This window comes from Liolophura sinensis, chromosome 6, assembly GCF_032854445.1.
Source record: "Liolophura sinensis isolate JHLJ2023 chromosome 6, CUHK_Ljap_v2, whole genome shotgun sequence".
NCBI classification, from domain to species: domain Eukaryota; kingdom Metazoa; phylum Mollusca; class Polyplacophora; order Chitonida; family Chitonidae; genus Liolophura; species Liolophura sinensis.
In genome coordinates this window covers 49,319,335-49,338,446 of record NC_088300.1, presented here as the reverse complement: position 1 = coordinate 49,338,446, position 19,112 = coordinate 49,319,335, and the positions used below count along the sequence as shown (strand labels likewise).

Sequence of the window (19,112 nt, the reverse complement as noted above, 5' to 3'; positions counted from 1 at the left end):
CATATTCGAGTTTGTGACACGTCCTGTCCAAAGACAGAAGTAACACCTTTTCGGAAAAGCAAGATTCATATTTTTTGTACGAAAAGAAAAGCAAAGCTAAAATTCTTACCCTGTTGGAGTATTTGAGAGAATTAAGTGTCTCCTCGAAACTGGCACTGTCCGGACTGATACAGCAGATCATAAGCGTCTTGGCATTACCGCCCAGAGAATCCTGGAATTTAGGAAGATCACACATAGAGGCACTCTTAGCTCGGATACGTGATGGCTTCAGCTTGGGCCTGCTAAGGCTAGTGTACTGTGGAGCCAATGCTGGCAGTGTAGCTGACACATCGGGATAGGTTTCTTCCATGGTGAAATATTACACAACATTAATGTCAGCTAAAGATTAATAGGCAATGGACTGTCTTTTCGCCAAGTATTAGCAGTTAGAATAAGACGATGAAATTCAGGTGAAGATGTTCCATCCAAGCCCAAATGCTTGATACACATGTAGGACACTGATCAATGATCAAGGCGCTAGTCACCCACTGGAAAGCTCTAAATAAAACATTCGAAGAAATGATGGTAGCTTTTCTCTGTGATAACAGACAGGTAAATCCAATACTGACAGCAAAAATTCTCCTGTATTCAGTTCAGAAATTATACATACAGATCACTGGTCAGGGTCGTCAAAACCCCCAAGCACTGGTGACGAGGCACATGCTGGTAACAAACTTGGACATGTTCAGGATAATCCCTGTCATTAACATTTACTCCTGCAGCTTAACAAGTCTAATCAGGGAAACGCAAACCTCCCTTTCACAAATTCATCAAATGATACGACAAAGCCTGGGTAATCAGCAAACTTTCACACACTATCTGTTCTGACTGTTCAAAGTCGTGCAGTATAGGCTTGTGTCACACCTGAAACTTGTGAGGGGATAATCACAGACCTGACTCAGTCTCAGTTCCTGGCACCCCAACTGAGTTTATGTCAGCAAATAAACCTATAATCCTGGAGTAATCTTAATCACTATGACATGAAAATATGGTTATAGCCCTGGAACCCTGCCATAGGTAACACATCGGGAGGTCAGCCTGCGGGGCAAGCAGGTGGTAAATCTCTCAACAATACTGAGTGCTCTCATAGTCCTGTATACGCAACAGTACAGGTTATCATTACTGAATAATACATGCAGCTCCCAGAAAAGGTGTTAAATTGAGCATCTGCAGGATTTCACCAATGGAAGAGCTGCCATATACGTGTATATGTAAAACAGAATGTGCTAGTACACTCATCACTGCTTCTGGTTCTGTATAAAACTCTCCTCAAACTCCCTGTATTTATTATGCTGATGGTCTTTCGAATACTTTAGTTTGGCATTCAGCAAAGACAACTATCAAATTCTCAGATCATATAAGAAATTCACTCAATTCAACAATTACCCAAAAACTAGATGGTTCTGATCTGACAACAGCCATTGCACTTTGAAGATGTCCCCTAATAGCACAGCAAATTGTTGTTACCCAAACAATTATTTCTTATCATTTTCTCATCTTGTACAGAAGCAAAAATCAATATGGAATTAATGACTACACTGAAGTACTGCAGTAAATTCAGTACCATATTTCTTGGCATTTTTTTTTTGCTGCTCTTTTTAGCCAGTATACATGTAATTGTAGCAAGAGTATTTAGTTTCATTTTTCTCACATGGTTAGACTATCTAATGAACAACACACTGATATCTTTACTTTTTCAAAAAGCTGGAAAAAAATGTAATATTCTGTTTTCAGCACTAGAAAAATATCTGACCCCAGAATTAGAAGAATTAGGGTAAGGCAGCCTACAGATGAAAGCTGTCTATTATAAATCAGTTCTGTGTCCCAATGCTGTAAAGGTGAAGGCACAGGTACATGTATGTATGCATGCAATGTGGTCATTTGTTCTCCTTACATGTAATACCTTTATTTACCTAAAGTAACTCAGATTTAAAACACAAAAGTTCTGTTGTTCCCCAAGGTCTTCGTACACAAAATATAACATACCAACAAAGTGCATAATATCTAGTCTACAGCTTCCAATGTGTAAACACTGGCACATATTCTCATAATGCTGCATTCACGTACATTAGCCACACTGCAGAAGCCAAACATTCTGTATTACTATGTGCAGGGTTATAAACATAGAATTCCAATGTAGGAAGTCGCACATTAATAGATGGTACACACATACAATGACATACACATGTGGGTCACGGACTTATAATGTAAGCCATCAAGACACAGTGGAAGTATCATCAATCTGTTTAACACCATGTAAACAAGAAAGTCAGGTCAACGGGATCAGACCACAAGAGTAAGCAATAAAAATCCTGCATGTCTCGGCAGAATTAGGCTGTGCAACATAAGTCTGCCCACCTTTTTTTTTTTTTTTTCATGAATCACTACAATGCCAGTGGTCCACACCTGCTATGCTTTACCCCACGCATGGAGAAAGTTATGTATTCTAGAGGCTCACTTGGCAGGCAGTTAGACGATTGTCAAGAGTCTTGTTATTGCACCTTGAGATAAAAATGCATATTCCATTGGCAGCCACTGCACAGATATATGACAACTGAGTTAACTGCTGTCCAGGTGAAATTGCTGGTATAGCACAGCAGGTACAGCACACAGAAAACAAGTCCCATAACATGCCCGAACGAATCAGCACACTGGGTCAACAAAGTAAACCCTGGCCATTGGCACAGTCAGAGATAATAGTGTTTCAGAAATCTAGCACCTTTGTTACACCCCATGCTGTTACTTGGTGGCACAGAGGTTTTAATCTAGGAAATCAGTGCTGAACAACAACAGACAGTGCCCTCTGGCTATGATTACAGCACAAGACTGGACATATACCATTCCAGCGAAGTCCACTCGCCTCCTAACATGAGGAACAATACCTGAACTATTCTAGTTGCTGATTGTTATTATACATATACTCAGCTATAGAGTGTGGAATAACCCATGGACAAGGAGGATTTACCTTTGCATGAGGGTCCAGAGGGGGTCCGCGCACATGGTAGCGCCACAAAGACACACATATCATGAACTGTACATCTTCAATCTTTTTTTTTTCTTTTACCTCTAAAGCATTTTTTTTCAGTTGAACTCATGCATACAATTAAGATGACAATGACACCAAAAATGAAGTTTGTTTTTCTATGTACTTCAGACTGGTACATCTAGACTTGGCAATGATCCTCTCAATTAGCAAATCGTTTCATGGCCGTAAACCGTTGGGACAATAATCTCCACAGCATAAAATCATAACAATGTCAAGCTAAAGTGAACTAAAGTGTAATCTAATACAGGTATAAGTACATGCGAGCGTCCAGGTCCACCATCTTCAGGGCATTTTGGGCATGTTGGTTAAGCCTCAAGTGGGCACACTCTTGAGCAGGTGTTCACAGCTAAACAGGGGAGGAAAGCTGTGCAATTTGCCCTGCGTTTGGGTCATTTTTATGTCAAATAAATATGTGAAAGTTTAAAGTAGGTAAAATAAAATAAAAATAGAAATAAAGACTGCCTGCTGCGTCTCGTTCTAAAATTTCCACTCTTCCACATTTACCAGTCTATGATCAACAACATCATTATGACATTTGGGTGTAAAATATAAAAAATGTAAAAACAAAAGCCATATCTACAAACTGTGCGAAATAACACTTTTATTCAAACAGTTCACCTTCAAAAACATCACGAAGCAAATCTAACAAGTAAACAAATTCTTTTATTTGTAGACATTAACAGCCATGACATGCTATTACTTGGAGAGGTAAACGCACTGGCCGGTGTGTTATGCGACACACTGTGTTGTGTGAAAGGTCATCTGTATTTGATATGTACATCTGCACACGGCCTGAAAGTAACAGCAGGGTAGAATGTTGATTTTAGAGCGGTAAATGTGGAAGATGAAATTTTAGGATTCGATAAAGAGTCAATATTTCTTACATATATCTAGAAATACATGTACATGTACCAGTAATTAGTTCTTCTCACAAAATCTAAAGCTCTGTTGCACATGCTGAAAAAAACGACCGTATTGAGTTTCACAGGTTCTTGCTGGAAACTGTAAAACATAGGTACATGACAAATGGATATACAAACAAACAGAAGCTCATCAATATCACAACCAAAACGTACCCATCTTACAAACTGAACTCCTTCACACATTAGTACTAATTCACTGATTGTGACATTGTTATGTAGAATCAAAGTCTCACCTAATGTGATCTACAACCCAATGTGATCAGAGATAAAAGAACATTGCCAGTTTCTCCACAATTAACCCCAGTCCAATGGACCCTCCCTCAAGAGAAACCCTGCTGAATAGCTTTAATATCCCCAATCACACAGAACAAAGCATTGGTTGAACAATGCCGCCTGATTGGTCAGCTAGTCCTGATACAACCACTCAAGAGGCTTTTGTTACTCCTGATCACATGTTCGTGACAAATAAAGCACCTATTTTTAATCCACACCAATAACAAGAAGACAAGAGCGTGACGCCACAAAAACTGAGACAAATTTACCTACAATTGATTAATATGAAATCCATAAACACACGAACATAAAAGGTAGACCACATTCATTTCAACTACACCAGGTACGTTCACAATCAATACATATGATGCAGTTCTATAGATACCTCTAAAAGCTTTTCAAGCAGGTACTCTGACATATACTCAGACTGACCACAGGTCAATGAAACCTAGCTGTGGCTCAGGGACAGCAGGGGTTAAGTTATGACCAGCACATTAAGGTGTGTTCATGATTATAGTGGGTCCATATGCACAACCAACCAAACAATGATCGTACAGGAATCTGTATATCCCTTATGTTGCCAGTAACACTAGAATATGGCCAAAGGATCAAAATGCACAGGCTGAAAGAAACTTGAACCCCAGCATCCACAAGATAGTTTCAAATCACTAATACGAACGGCCCATTCAATTATAATTAAAATGGACAATTTTGTAACATTTTGCATGCTACTCAATATTTGCAGTTGATTCCTACTTAATATAGCTTTTTATCCATTTCTGTGTCATTAGTTTCTGTCCTACACAAAAGATGCAGTTTCTTTCTAACTCAATATTTGCAGTTTTCTATTTTGCACAATACTGGGAGCAAAATTCCTACTTAACATATATGCAAGACAAACAGTCACTTTCCTACCTATTACCACCTGTTTCTATTCTATTCAATGTTCAAAGGATTTGTTTGTTGCACTAAACCCGCAAGCTTCAAAAACTTTGTAAATTATTTCTCTACACCCCATAGTTCTCCAACAATATTTCAAAATTGGTCACAGTGCTGGTTGAAAAGGTCGAAGAATTAAGGTATACCAGCAAACAAACCTGCAGCAGGGATTCAAAGACGTCCAAACACGTAATTTTGTGAACGTGAATGTATATATGACATACGAATATGTATATATGAGAGTGAAAAAGTTTAATTTCATTTGAGGTTCATATTTGACTCAAATCATGATTTTATTGTTGATACATACATGTACATATACTTTTACAAGTATATTATCCTGATCAAAGATATACATTATTTTATAAAACAGTTATATACCATGGTGATGCATGTTCAGTTGTTATATTCATAGAAGGAAAGGAACTAGCAAACGTTATATCATGAATCAACGTGTGCAAAATACAGAAATAAGGCTTATCCTGCTCAGAGGTATATAATGACACAGTTATAAACCATGCATGTTCAGTTGGTTGTCATAAATATTAGAAGAAAGAACGGAACTAACAAATTTTACATAAAAAATAAACATATACAGGCCTACAAACATAACAGACAAGGCTTATTCTGATCTGAGGTATGTACTGTAAAGTATTTATTATTTGATGGAATTTATTTCTGCGGATTTACACAGATGGGTTCGTGGGAATTAATTTTCACATAATTGATGACTACTGAAAAATAAAAAAACTGTTTAATTTTCTGAGTTATAATATGGCCCAAATTACTCAAGCACCTCAAACAGGTATTATCAAGAGTGGCTATAATCCTCTTTTGTTTCCCGTGGTGTCACTAATCTGCGTTATCTGGATCAGAGAATAAAACAACGAGCGATGGATTATCACTATATAAGAAGATGACATTTGCACCTACTGTGAGCAGAATTCAAAGAGCCTAAGAGGTGTGACTTGTTTTCGCACCGGCCTTTCACCTGTCGCCTTTTATAGCAGTTGAATGTAAAACTTATAAATTCCCCATTATCGGAGCCAGTCATTCATGGTATTACGCAACACGATTACTTTTAGATTGTTTTCGGTTTTAATCGTCCTCTGTAGTCGGCTAGATAACGCCAACTTTGCTCAGCTGTCAAACGGTCATTGCGTTGTTGTAAACAGTTCATAATTTATTAGAAGCTCACTCAATGGTCCACAGAATACATACAGCCAATATGATAGAGTGAATCAAAGTGACATTCACTGGATGCCAGCAGGGGTTGTATCTACTTTTCTTTCCCTTTTCTGGCATACCGAAGATTGATTAAACTGAATACGAATGGGCTCCCACTTTGTTTTACACCCACTAAACCTTATCATGGTTTGACAATATTTAAAGCCTAATTTTAATTTAATTACAGCCAATACAAGCATGACCACATCGGCTTGTCACGGAATCAACCGCTCATCGCTATACGCATATATTTTCAAATTCAATTCACTTTTTATCCAAACATTGGTGTATATGTACCAGAAAAACAGAGAATTAAGTTTTTTTTAGTTTTCAGCCGTACTTTACCACCAAATACCGGGCTCTAAAATCGATGTGTATGAATCCCTGCAACAGATGAATGAAATCCTTACCTTGGAAATAAATCTAATCAAAGTGCAACAGTCTCAGCTGTCTCCTACAGGACTGTGTTACATGTATTCTTGACATAATGTTTCCAAAATCTGACGATACAATAAGTATATACATTAGTTGCTGGGTGCATTAGAGCTGGAGACAGAACGTGAAGAGATTCCTGTCGGAAAACCCTGCAAATTGCCTGCAACCACACGCTATTGTCTTAACACAAAGGACGAATAAATAATTACAGCATGGCAATATCAGTCCCATCCATATCAAGAAAGCCCTCAGAAAGAAAAATTACACAGAACAGTATGAGAGTAACAAAGATATGTTTTCTATGTTACCATGGAAACTGTAATTTTATCAGAGGACAAAACGATCAGAATTCATTAGCCACAGGCTACCGATCACTGCCTCTCATCATTTTGTCATTCTTACTGACATTTATTAACTACCTAAAGAAACAGTGCTGTTGCCATGGCAGCCACATTCAGCAAGTCAGATCTCAGTTCTTCAAGGTTCAAGCATCTGCACGTTGTGGGCATGAAATTCAATGCCCAGCTCTTTATTATTTGATGAAGTTCTGACAATACTTCTACAGCCAGGGTACACAACATGATGAGTCAACTCATCTCCTCACAGCAGAAGTACCTGGCAAATTATCCACGTATGCAAGAAATCCAAATAAGATTTACTGATTTCCTGATAATGTTGTCTGCAATGTATATCCTGAAAAATGTCTGTGCTCACCATTGTGGAATTATTCTTATGATGTGTACTTTTTTTTTTTTAATGACAGTTTTTTCTTGTGATCTTCAGTTTTTTCAGATTGTCACCTGATCATTATTCCTTCTGACTGGAAGTGGGGTCGACTCTTTTCATCACAAGTGCGAATTTGCAATAGTTACAACTTCCCACAAAGATTCCAAATGCTCTTGCATTCAGGGCATTCAGGCCAATTGTGAATAGCCAGGATGTCAAAAATTTGAATGATCCTCCCATGTCAAAAATTAGACAGATCAACAGACCCACAAAGGGACAGAAAGACAGCGCTGTTTGTCACAGCTCTAATAAAAACATTCTGACAGGTATCAGGGAATAACCTCTCACCCCACAGAGGAGTAAATGGACAGGCTGGACGTTTCTTTCAATAGCAACAAGCCAGCAGGGTGGCCTCCAGATCTGAATTTTTAATGAGAGTATAAATATTCCATTCTTGTCTGTCCCCCGTCCCGTGACGTGATGTGAAAAGGTTGAAGAATTACAGTACATGTAGTTGATACACCATCAATTCATATAAATGTACACCAGCTGATAATATTTAAGGGGTACCTAAATCTGCATGCTTCTGACAGAGTACTTTTCAACATATCCCACATACAAGACACCAGTTTTTTAAACATTGCATCCAAGTTCAAAACCAAATCCGATTAAATTCATCCCCAAAACTCTTTAGACATCACTCAGATCCAATCTGCTTCAAAATGAACTAATGACAAAGGAAACAATATGAATATCTGAACAGCTGATAAATCCTTCACAGTTTTAGAGAATGCTGTAGTCTACTTCTATGTCCAAACAATTTGTCAGGAACTGCCAGAAGAAAAAAAATTAAAAACAAACTGAAAACATCTAAGATGAATAGAGCTCTGAGAATCAGGCAAAATGAGTAATTTACCCAAGTTTTAGGTCATTAACTGCATGACTACCGAATGTTGACTAGGGCACCCCCCAGCAGGTTCTTGAGGAGGCGTTTCATTAATTAGCTGACTGGAGCTTAATATGGAGATGGTCAGTTTCATGCATTGTGGAATGATGTACACAGAGCAAACAACCCACAGTTTTTCCCAAATAACTCACTTTCCCATGCCTGATCCATAGATTTTAATCTGAAGAGCAAGCTCATTTCTGTGTACCGTATCAAAAGATCAAAGCAAACCTAAAAGCTGACTTACTTTTAAAAGACGGGTAATCTTGGACTGTCTGTATGGAATGTGAGACATTTTCTTCTTGGGGTCACCAAGTGCACTTATAACATTTCCCAAAGCCAACAAGCCACTGTTGATATGAACAGATTCTGAAAACAGAGCCATTAAAAGAAAATAAAAATGTGACAGATAGGAAACTTTGTAACTTTAAACTAGCTCAGTTGTTGCATGAATCAAAAGGGTTACACAAAATTCTGATGCTGAACAATGTAACTGTTGATAAAATATGCTATCAACAAAATTTTTGATACATCCATGCAAATATGCAATTGTATCAACATTCACATTACTAAAATGCTTTTAATGAACAAATACAGTGTATTCACCTTTAAATCTGTCTCCCACATTGCCTGTCCTGTGTGCTCTTTCAGAGCCAGCCAAGTCAACAAAATGGAACTTGCCCGATTTATAATCTCTACTGCGGGATTGCTCTGAAATTTAGGATGGAAACAGTACAAACCGAACAGCTGAAACTGAAATCACCTGAAGAAGTTTTCACTGAAATAATAACATAAACACACACATATTTTGTACTTTTCCAGTATCTATAAATCACTACATCCCACCCTGCCAATGGCTCTTAATGGCGGGACAAAATAATTACACGCACGTATCATTTCTGTTTCATATCTAAAAACGGTGTCTTGAATGATCAGATGTAATATAAATAATCATATTTTTACAATGTAATGGAACTCCCCAGCCCTCTACAAAGGGAAGCAAATCTGGTACCTCACGGAACAGTAGTCATGGTAGTGCAATCTACCTACTACAATAACAGTACCAGTAATGTCAAAAACAATGGAAGTGATCATCTAATCACTGGTATTTGTGAACTAAGCTGAAGACACTCATGTTCCATGGATTACAAGATTTACTTCCTTTTGTAGAGGGCTTGCGAACCCATTGGGGAATGCTTTTATTCTTTCCTGTTATTCTGCCAACAAGACGGTAAAAATAATGCATGCACATGTACTTACTTTCTTCACAAATGTCTGAACTTTCACGATGTCTTCTATTATCTACAGCCAATTTTAAATCTTGACCTGTAGGAGAAACAAATTATGTCCATTTTAACTTACATGCAGATTTATAACATTGCCTTTCTAACATATGGGGTCTTGTCTGACGTGGCCCCGACATGTCTGTTGTCATCCATGAAGTTAGCACTACATTCTAACATGTCCTATTTTTTAAGCCGGAACTGGATCATCAGATCAGTTATTTTGTATACCCTGAACAATGTAGTGACCCAATTATGTCCAAACCAACCATCTGTTTAATGTATCCTTCAGAGGAAGTTTATGGATCAGGTGACCACAACTTAAAACATTTCTTGTGACCTCACTCTCTTCAGAAACCATGATTCATTAAAGTACGGCAGCCGCCATACTTTCCTAAATTCATCTGCATACATGTCACCATATAGAACTAGAACTAAAACATGGCCCCCTGCTACCTGCACACTTCGTATCCCCACTCTCTCCCACCGTTATACACAGAAATTGATTATTATGTAATACTGATGCAACCGCTTAAGTGGGAGAAAGACCTGGTAAGTATATTGTATAATATAATGATACAATAATACTATATATTCCTGGATAACAAAGTTTTCGGCTCTTCCCTATCCAGAAGTGTACTGTTACTCGGCCTCACTCCACACCAAGAATACAAGAATTAAGTATCCAACTGAAACAATACTGTTCTTTGTTTAACAGTCATTCTCTCCACACTGACCTATGACCATAGTGAAGATAGCATGAGATCGGCTGGAGTGTTCGTTCATCTGAGTGGCACCTGTCGTTCTGGCAGCTGACCCCGCATCCAGTAGGGACATGACCTCATCCAGAGATTCACACTCCTCTTCATGGGCACCTATTATCACTGCCAACAACAAAGACATGTCATACAGAGAGTTAGGAACTCTTTATTTATTTATTTGATTGGTATTTTAGGCCATATTGAAGAACATTTCAGTTATACAAAACCGGGCACACACCGAGAGAACTCACATGGCTCGAATTAAAATATCTCCTGTGTTCTACAACCTTTCTCCAGTCATCAACTTTTAGCAGGCACAATAGCAGATGACCTGCAATTCTTAAACATGGCCTGCCAATTCAGTTGTTCAGTTAAATTAAACTTTGAGGTCTATTTTCAACAACTTTCTGATATTTGCCTGCATCTACGTTTAATCACTGAATTCCAAAACCCAGTTGGTTCATAACGAAAGTGGGCTTTTAAATTCACTTTAATTCAGGAGAGAATAGGACCTTTATTGTCACTTCTGTAAGTATAAATCCAATCCCAAGTCGAAATGTTGTTGCAAACAGCAGAAATATTTCCTTCTCGCTCATTGAAACAATTTTTTGCAGTCTTGGTGAGTCGGGTCTACTAACATTTTGGAACTGTGCACCAAACGACATAGAAATCAATCAAAGAGGACCAAAATGACAAGTTTAGGGATGGTTTCATCCGTCATCATGGATTTAAAATAGAAAGAATAATTTGCCCAGTCAGTCAAATGAAAAAAGTCAACTCCAAAGGCTTCAGTTAAGGCTTGTGATTATTATTTATTGTCTGCGCAGCTGTCTCATTGTTTTCTGACCGTGGCCTTAGATTCAGTCCAGAATTTGAAGAGGGAAAAGTTAACACTTTATCAGATTTTCTGCATATAACTAGTCTGAAATGGATTTAACTCTGCACTAGTTATTGAAAGGATCCTTTTATCTTCAATACAAACAAGAAGTCAACAATGGTTTTGCTGATAGCTGACGTGCCGACTTGAAGATGGCCTGCTACGCCAAATTTTTGGCCTGCTTTTCCCCATTCGCAGGCCACCATTTTCAGCCCTGACTCGTATGCCTAAACTCAAAAAATATTGCAACACTCGGCAATCTGACACAATTCAGTGAATTCAGTGCATTTTATGTGACATCTAAACCTTTACATGAACACCATTGCTTAGACAAAAAGTAAAATGTACGACAGCCAATGGGTAGACTAGTTGTAAACATCCATTACCCCTCAGAGGACTGGAAACAACCCCTACACATTTGCAAATCATTCCCACTTGAGTGAGGGGACATAACTTTGTCAGGTGTTTTGTAGGACAGCCATACCTGTGTTTCCTTTCTCATCCTCCCTGACATGCATGTCCCGATGAGATGTCTCCAGATTTAGCAGGTCCCTCAACTCTTCCATGTAGATTTCTACGTAAGACACCTTTACCTTGAACTGCATGTCCTTGGTTTGCTACAATACATAATGATAGTGCAGGTAACAATGAGCGGGCTGTGCACAGTTCTAGAGTCACTGTCTTTAAGACAAAGACACATTATTGTCCATGATTTTGCACCACAGTTGCTTTGCAGTAAGTCAAATCTGTACACCTAGAACAAATATACATATATAATATCACAAAAAAGTGGTATTCCAAAAAACAGCAATTTACAGTATTACATAAAATGCAAAATTAAGTTGGCTCATTCTTGCAATGTAAAATGTTTAGACCATACCACATTCACAGTTATTTCACAGTTACTTACCGCCATGATGTCATACATCTGTTTAACTGCTCTAGGAATGATGCCATACTCCTCTTCAGTTATGGAGGTAATATTAGCTCCACCAATTGTATAAGTTTTGCCAGAACCCTTGAGAAGAAATCAGTTTATTTGTTTACTTGATTGGTGTTTCACACTGTGCTCAAGAACATCTAATTTATATGAAAGCGGCCAGCATCACAGTGAGAGGAAAACAGACAGAGTTCAGGGGAAACCCAAAACTATCTGCGAGAAGCTGGCAGACCTTCCCAGAACAGAAATCTCATCTGTTATAAATACGTTATAGACAATAACATATTTCACCAGTTCAAGAAACAAAATCCATAAAATAGGCAATTAACCAACTGCATGACAAGAACTTGATACTTACCGATGCTAACAAATTTGCCCACCAAACTTGAATGAGAACACATTTGGTTATTATTAATGAATCCATCAGTTAATTATCACTTGCTTCGTGGGGAAGGATAAAGGTTTTATTTTTATAAAAAAAATATTTTAAATCATTAAATTTTGGCTCCTCTTCTTTTTCATTATTTTGTTTCCTAAGTCATTTTGTATTTATTTATTTATTCGATTGGTGTTTTACACTGCAGTCATGGATATTTCACTTATATGATGGTGGCAGCTTTACTGTGACAGAGCTCTGAAGTCATTGGTAGAGCAGGCTTTAAAGATTACTTGCAGGTATAATTTGAAATTCAGACACCAGGAAAACGGGGAGGGTCTAGGAAACTATCAAACTAGCAGCTCCAAACCCCTAACGTGTTCACCACACTGCAAGTCCTAATTTCTACAATCATGAATCACCTATCGCATTTTACCTGTTTTGACTCACAGATTGGTCAAGAGGCTCAGTGGGGTTGGGCTTACAGACTTAGAAACTCTTCATCAGTACATAACATGTCAGTTACATGTAATGACAAATAATTTGAGACTATTAAAAACTAGCATGGTATGGTTCCATGTCTGGTCTTGAAACAGGCGCATTCATTTTCAAATCATTCATTTTCATTCATTTGTCGGAGCAATTTTGGGGTCTAAATTTATCACTTGCACTTAAGCTAAAGAACACAATTCAGAGGACTGGTTTTGAATTCTTTAACTAAATCATAGTCCATTATCATATACTTTAAAATGCTAAAATTCCCAAAAGTAATCTCAGTACAATTTTGTAAATCCCAGAATCAGAAGTATAAATCTAGGTTGCATTGCCGCTAAAAGTTTCATTTTGCTTATTAACAACAAACCAGAAAGGCACTCTCAATCAAAAATGAAAATTTTTCGTTGAAATAAGCCACTGAGTTTATAATTTACTATATGCAGATCAATTCATATATTACATTACTGTTTAACGCCATACTCAAGAATATTTCACTTATACGATGGCGGCCAGCATTATGGTGGGAGGAAACCGGGAAGAGCCCACAGGAATACGTAGATCAATGTGAAGCAGAAAAAATCTTTTCCCTGAAACTTTTGATGTACATATTTCTGCATATTGTTGAAATTTGCTGAAAACATTTGTTTTCATGTGTTAAATTTTTGGCAAGTTTAAAATGTATCACACAGGGGTCACAGACTGTGTCTTTTGAGACATCCGATTCAGACCCAATAAACTGTGTAAAATATACATGTGGAAGAAAAATTTCAAATTTACTGTTTATGAAAATTTGTTAATGTAATCAGAATATTGTGTATGTTCCTCTCTACAAAAGTAGCTTTCAATACACATACCGTCTGTCCATAGGCAAAAACTGTTGAATTGTACCCATCAAAAATGCTTTTCACAAGAGGTTCAACACAGGTTTGGTAAACATCTTCCTGAAATGCATAAAGAAGAAAAAAACTATTGTATTGTATTTAATAAGGCTTGTGGATACATAAAAATATAAAAATTAAACAATGGATACCATAATCAGAGACAATCTTTAGACAAAAAAAAACACAGATTAGCAGTGATGTTGGTTACAGCAGACGTGTTAGATAAGTTAGAACTGAAGTGTAACACAACTCCCTGCCTGTCAACACAATATCACTCTTTATGCTCTGTTTCCAGAGTTGTAACATTTTCGGAAATCCTGTACTTAGTATCAATTTGCTTAAACTGAAGTGTAGCATTTGTACATTCAATGGCATGCTCCTGGATGTATAGACTTAGGTCTGACTGGATTCTGCTTTCCAAATAAGGAAAAGGATCTTCTAGAATTCGCTGAGTTAACCAATGAACAAAACCCTCAACCTTTCACCATCCCACCTACAATTTACATTACACAAGTTTCGAGATACAATGTTACGACATGACAGCGTGACGTCCCTTTGTGACATGAAGTCGTCGCTTTGCCGAACGGTATGGCCAATCTGACAATTTTAGGATGGGGTGGTATATAGAATATAGAAAACTAATTAAAAAGGATTAAACTTCTTCTGAATTACCATCATGGAGAGGACTGGGTTCCCAATATTGCCAATTTTCTGCCAGTACTTTGATCTAAACACAATCACCGCCACGTCATCTTGCAATGGGATGTCACTTTGTTGTCGTAATGACTTAACTCAAAAACTGCATACTCTATACAAGCTTACAGAGAGCCAAAGCAGAGCTGAGGATAACAAACCTGTGTGCAGTCTGGCAAGAGGACATTGTTGAAGGTGAAGGCTCGGTCACTGCCTACTACCACCTGGTTATTCTCTTGAATCACCCGCACACAGCTTGAAGCACCTGTCACCTTCTCCTTGGGTAGTATTGGCCGTACCTGACCACAGAAGGAAAAAAAACACCTTTGATGGATTTAAATTATATCGTTATTGCTAAATAAAAACTATCGAATCATGCAAATCAATCCTTGCAGTGTCCAAACAGAGCTGCTGTGACACTATCCTTGATCTCGTAGATACAGAATACTTTCAAAATGTAGACCAATCAAAATAAGAAAAAAACACATATCTAGTTTGGCGTAATGTGACCTCACATAAATTTTATCGCCTAAAAATGCCTTGTGAACAGGGCTTTGGACCAATAATACACCTGTGAACAAGCCTTTGGATCAATGATACACCTGTGAACAAGACTTTGGACCAATGATACACCTGTAAACAAGACTTTGGACCAATGATACACCTGTGAAGATGACTTTGGACCAATGATACACCTGTGAACAAGGTTTTGGACCAATGATACACCTGTGAACATGACTTTGGACCAATGATACACCTGTGAACATGACTTTGGATCAATGATACACCTGTAAACAAGGCTTTGGACTAATGATACACCTGTGAACAAGACTCTGGACCAATGATACACCTGTGAACAAGACTTTGGACCAATGATACACCTGTGAACATGACTCTGGACCAATGATACACCTGTGAACAAGACTTTGGACCAATGATACACCTGTGAACAAGACATTAGACCAATGATACACCTGTGAACATGACTTTGGACCAATGATACACCTGTGGACAAGGATTTGGACCAATGATACACCTGTGAACATGACTTTGGACCAATGATACACCTGTGAATAAGGCTTTGGACCAATGATACACCTGTGAACATGACTTTGGACCAATGATACACCTAAATGGTGTCAACACTAGAAAAGCAGCCTTACAACTACAACAATTAACAAAGTTCTCTTTTGTGATACTCATGCATTCCTTCATGAACTACAGTTTTTATGCATATGCATGTAAGAGTAAAGCAACTCACCTTCATGGTCTATCAACTGTAAATAATCGTTCTGATATCATAGATATCGGGAGTAGTACTACACCTGGTTAAGATGAATCATGTGTTTCCAAAACATCATGTGAAATAGTAAAATAACTATTTACTGTTACTGTTACTAAAAGTAACTCTTTAACAATGAAGCTCATCACTGTGAAAAAAGCTTGAGAAATTACGGTACATGTACCTTGTAGCGAACAACATGCATGCACAAATGTGTCCACAACTTAACACTTATTTTTCAGTGTTGGTTAGATATCTAATGCACTGTACCTGTAGATGGATAGACACTCTGCCAATGGCTATTACCTCCACCAGGAGGTCAGGTTTTTGTCAGCACATATGTCTGTGTCAGAAACTTTACAGAAATAGTTGTTTTTTATGAAATTCTGTGATTTGTTTGACCAATCCAGTAACACAGATTTGTAGGCAGCTGCAAATTTAATCTAGAGCGCTGGTGCATCTCTTTTCTAATATCAGACATTTTTTACTTCTGATCACTGAATACAAACTCTGGTTTTAAAAGATTTTGCAAACTGCAGTATCTTAATAACATACACATGTAAAGATGACATAACACAATGTAATGAATTACATGTAACTGAACTCATGGCTCAATGTTTATCAGGTCAAGGCGCCACATGTGTACAACTTGGCAGTTAAAATGCATCAAAATGTTACAAATTACACCTGTGTTAGAAGATTGCCATTTACAGATCGCCATGGCTACCATGAGGGAGCCATCACCTGATACAAGGCTAGTTCACACCTATAGTACAGCACTGAATCAAATCAATCAGGTTGACTAGCCTGGTTGTCCCCCTGCTACTGACATTCTACCCACTGACCCAGAAAACACCTAACACTGGTACCCTATGGGTAAAATAGCTTTTGTCCACCCTGACCACTGGTAAACAAGACTGTGAGCTCACAGGATTCAACACGCAGGAACCTCGTATTATTTACCTTAGGCAGATTGATAATGGCAAGCTTATAATCACACATGGGAGCACATCTTTCAACAGGATAAATAATAATTTATGACAATGTCAATCAACTTGTCCTTGTACAGCTGTTCAAACATGTTTATTTCCTCCACATAATGGTGAGATTACAGTTAGCTTTTGTGCACCATGTGCTAGTGAATATTGCATACTTTCTGCCAACACTGTTAAATGAGCTCACCTAACGATGAAATCTTCATTGATTTCTTTTTAACTTATTTGTTTGATTTTTTCTTCCTCCATACTCAAAACATTTCACTTAAAGTACATTATATGATTTCAGTACACAAGGGCAGTAAGTCCTTCAACGCTGTGAAAAATCATGTGAAGTTATGTGTGACTTACTGTGTATGACATTTACACTTCATGTGAGTTTCACGAACCTGGTGAAAAAATCACATAAAATTGCTTATGATAAACAGTAAATCACACACAACTTCCCATGATTTCTCGACAACACTACAATTATGAACCACCCTTCCATACTACAGTTCAAAACTACAGAATGCTTAGTCCATGCAACACTCCATGAAACTACAGCTGATATACCATATCTTTTTTTGGTATGATGCTGGTTAGGTTCATATGTGGAGGAAAGTGGGCAGAGCTTGGGGGAAAACACAGCACCTTACCAGGTTACCAGCTTTAGGCATACTTCCTGACATAAAGCTGTGGCTGAACTACAGGCAACTGGGTTTGAACCTGAGATTTCATATGTCAAATATCATGAGTTACAAAAAGTGATGTCTGACAGAAGACATACCAGGGGTCCTTACAATCATCTGGGAAAAATATTCCGCCCAGACATCATGAGCTTTATAGGATGACAACGGTTGCTCTTTTTAATTTCTATGCTCTTGTAATAAGTACATGTAAACTATTGGCCTCAGACTCATCTGTCCAAATGGGATCTCATTTGTGGCCACAATGGATGGATATACATGTACATGTATACCAGGGCTACAAACAAATTTACTTCTCTGTATTACATCTCAACAAACATATTTACAGTACGTGGGAAGGTCTGTCATCAACCTGTGGATGGCTGTGGGTTTCCCCCGGGCTGTGCCCAGTTTCCACCCACCATAATGATGGCCACCGTCGTCTAAGTGAAATATTCTTGAGTACGCCTTAAACATTAAACACCAATCAAATAAATAAATAAATAAAATATATTTTCATAATATGTGACACACTCCACACGATCACCTAAGGAATAAACAGCCTGGAATGAAATGCACGTTAGTTGTGTTAATCCACAAGTTCTTCCCAAAAACTCAGTGAACTACAAAAAGAAACAACACAATCTTGCCTACTATGAACATGTGACAAACTATTAAAAAGTAACCTACACAACACCTGGGAATTCACAAAGCTGTTAATCTACACAGCAACATTACGTAAAAGTGACCACTGAATTACCTACTTTTTATGTTGAACTTCACAACATTTGATGTCAATCAGACAAGACCGAAACTTACAATTAAAAGGTGACGTTTCTCATCAGTAACAAAACTCACAAAAAACTCTCACAAGGTTCAGCTAGAGCATTTATGAGTGGACATGTACATGTTGTTTATGAGACTTTTAATAACACATAAAAAATCCCTTGTTTCCAATCACCAGTTTAATGTAATGTCAAGTGGGTGGCAATTTTGGGGTTTTTATTTTTTTAAGGTCACATGAAAAACAATACATATAGGACTTTTAAGCATATCAAGGTCCAAAAGTTAAATAAAATTAAAAACAAACTGGAGAGGCAGATGAACTCGTAAAGCTCTCTTTCCGCCTGTATCAAGACAGTCTGAAGTTGTGAACTCATTTGTTCTTTCCTTCATTACATCACAATTATTGCTGTATGATTGCTCATAAAAGAGTGTGAAGTACACACGCAATGCAAGGTCACAATAGAAAACAATGCGTTCTTCTGTCATTTGGAGCTTCTGTGTAGCGCGTCCTCGAGTCTCCC

General features: G+C 37.8%; 1 protein-coding gene across 1 annotated transcript in view; it reads right to left on the bottom strand.

Annotated features, from left to right (window-relative positions):
- LOC135467282 (kinesin-like protein KIF27) overlaps positions 1-19,112 on the bottom strand; it is a 38,967-nt gene that overhangs the window by 17,738 nt on the left and 2,117 nt on the right. The window contains exons 3-11 of the mRNA XM_064745049.1: positions 15,022-15,159; positions 14,141-14,227; positions 12,386-12,493; positions 11,960-12,092; positions 10,575-10,721; positions 9,815-9,880; positions 9,161-9,265; positions 8,802-8,923; positions 110-211 (exon numbers count right to left, since the gene is read on the bottom strand). Coding sequence (XP_064601119.1) covers positions 110-211; positions 8,802-8,923; positions 9,161-9,265; positions 9,815-9,880; positions 10,575-10,721; positions 11,960-12,092; positions 12,386-12,493; positions 14,141-14,227; positions 15,022-15,159 — 1,008 coding nt within the window. The remainder of the gene's footprint in view (positions 1-109; positions 212-8,801; positions 8,924-9,160; positions 9,266-9,814; positions 9,881-10,574; positions 10,722-11,959; positions 12,093-12,385; positions 12,494-14,140; positions 14,228-15,021; positions 15,160-19,112) is intronic.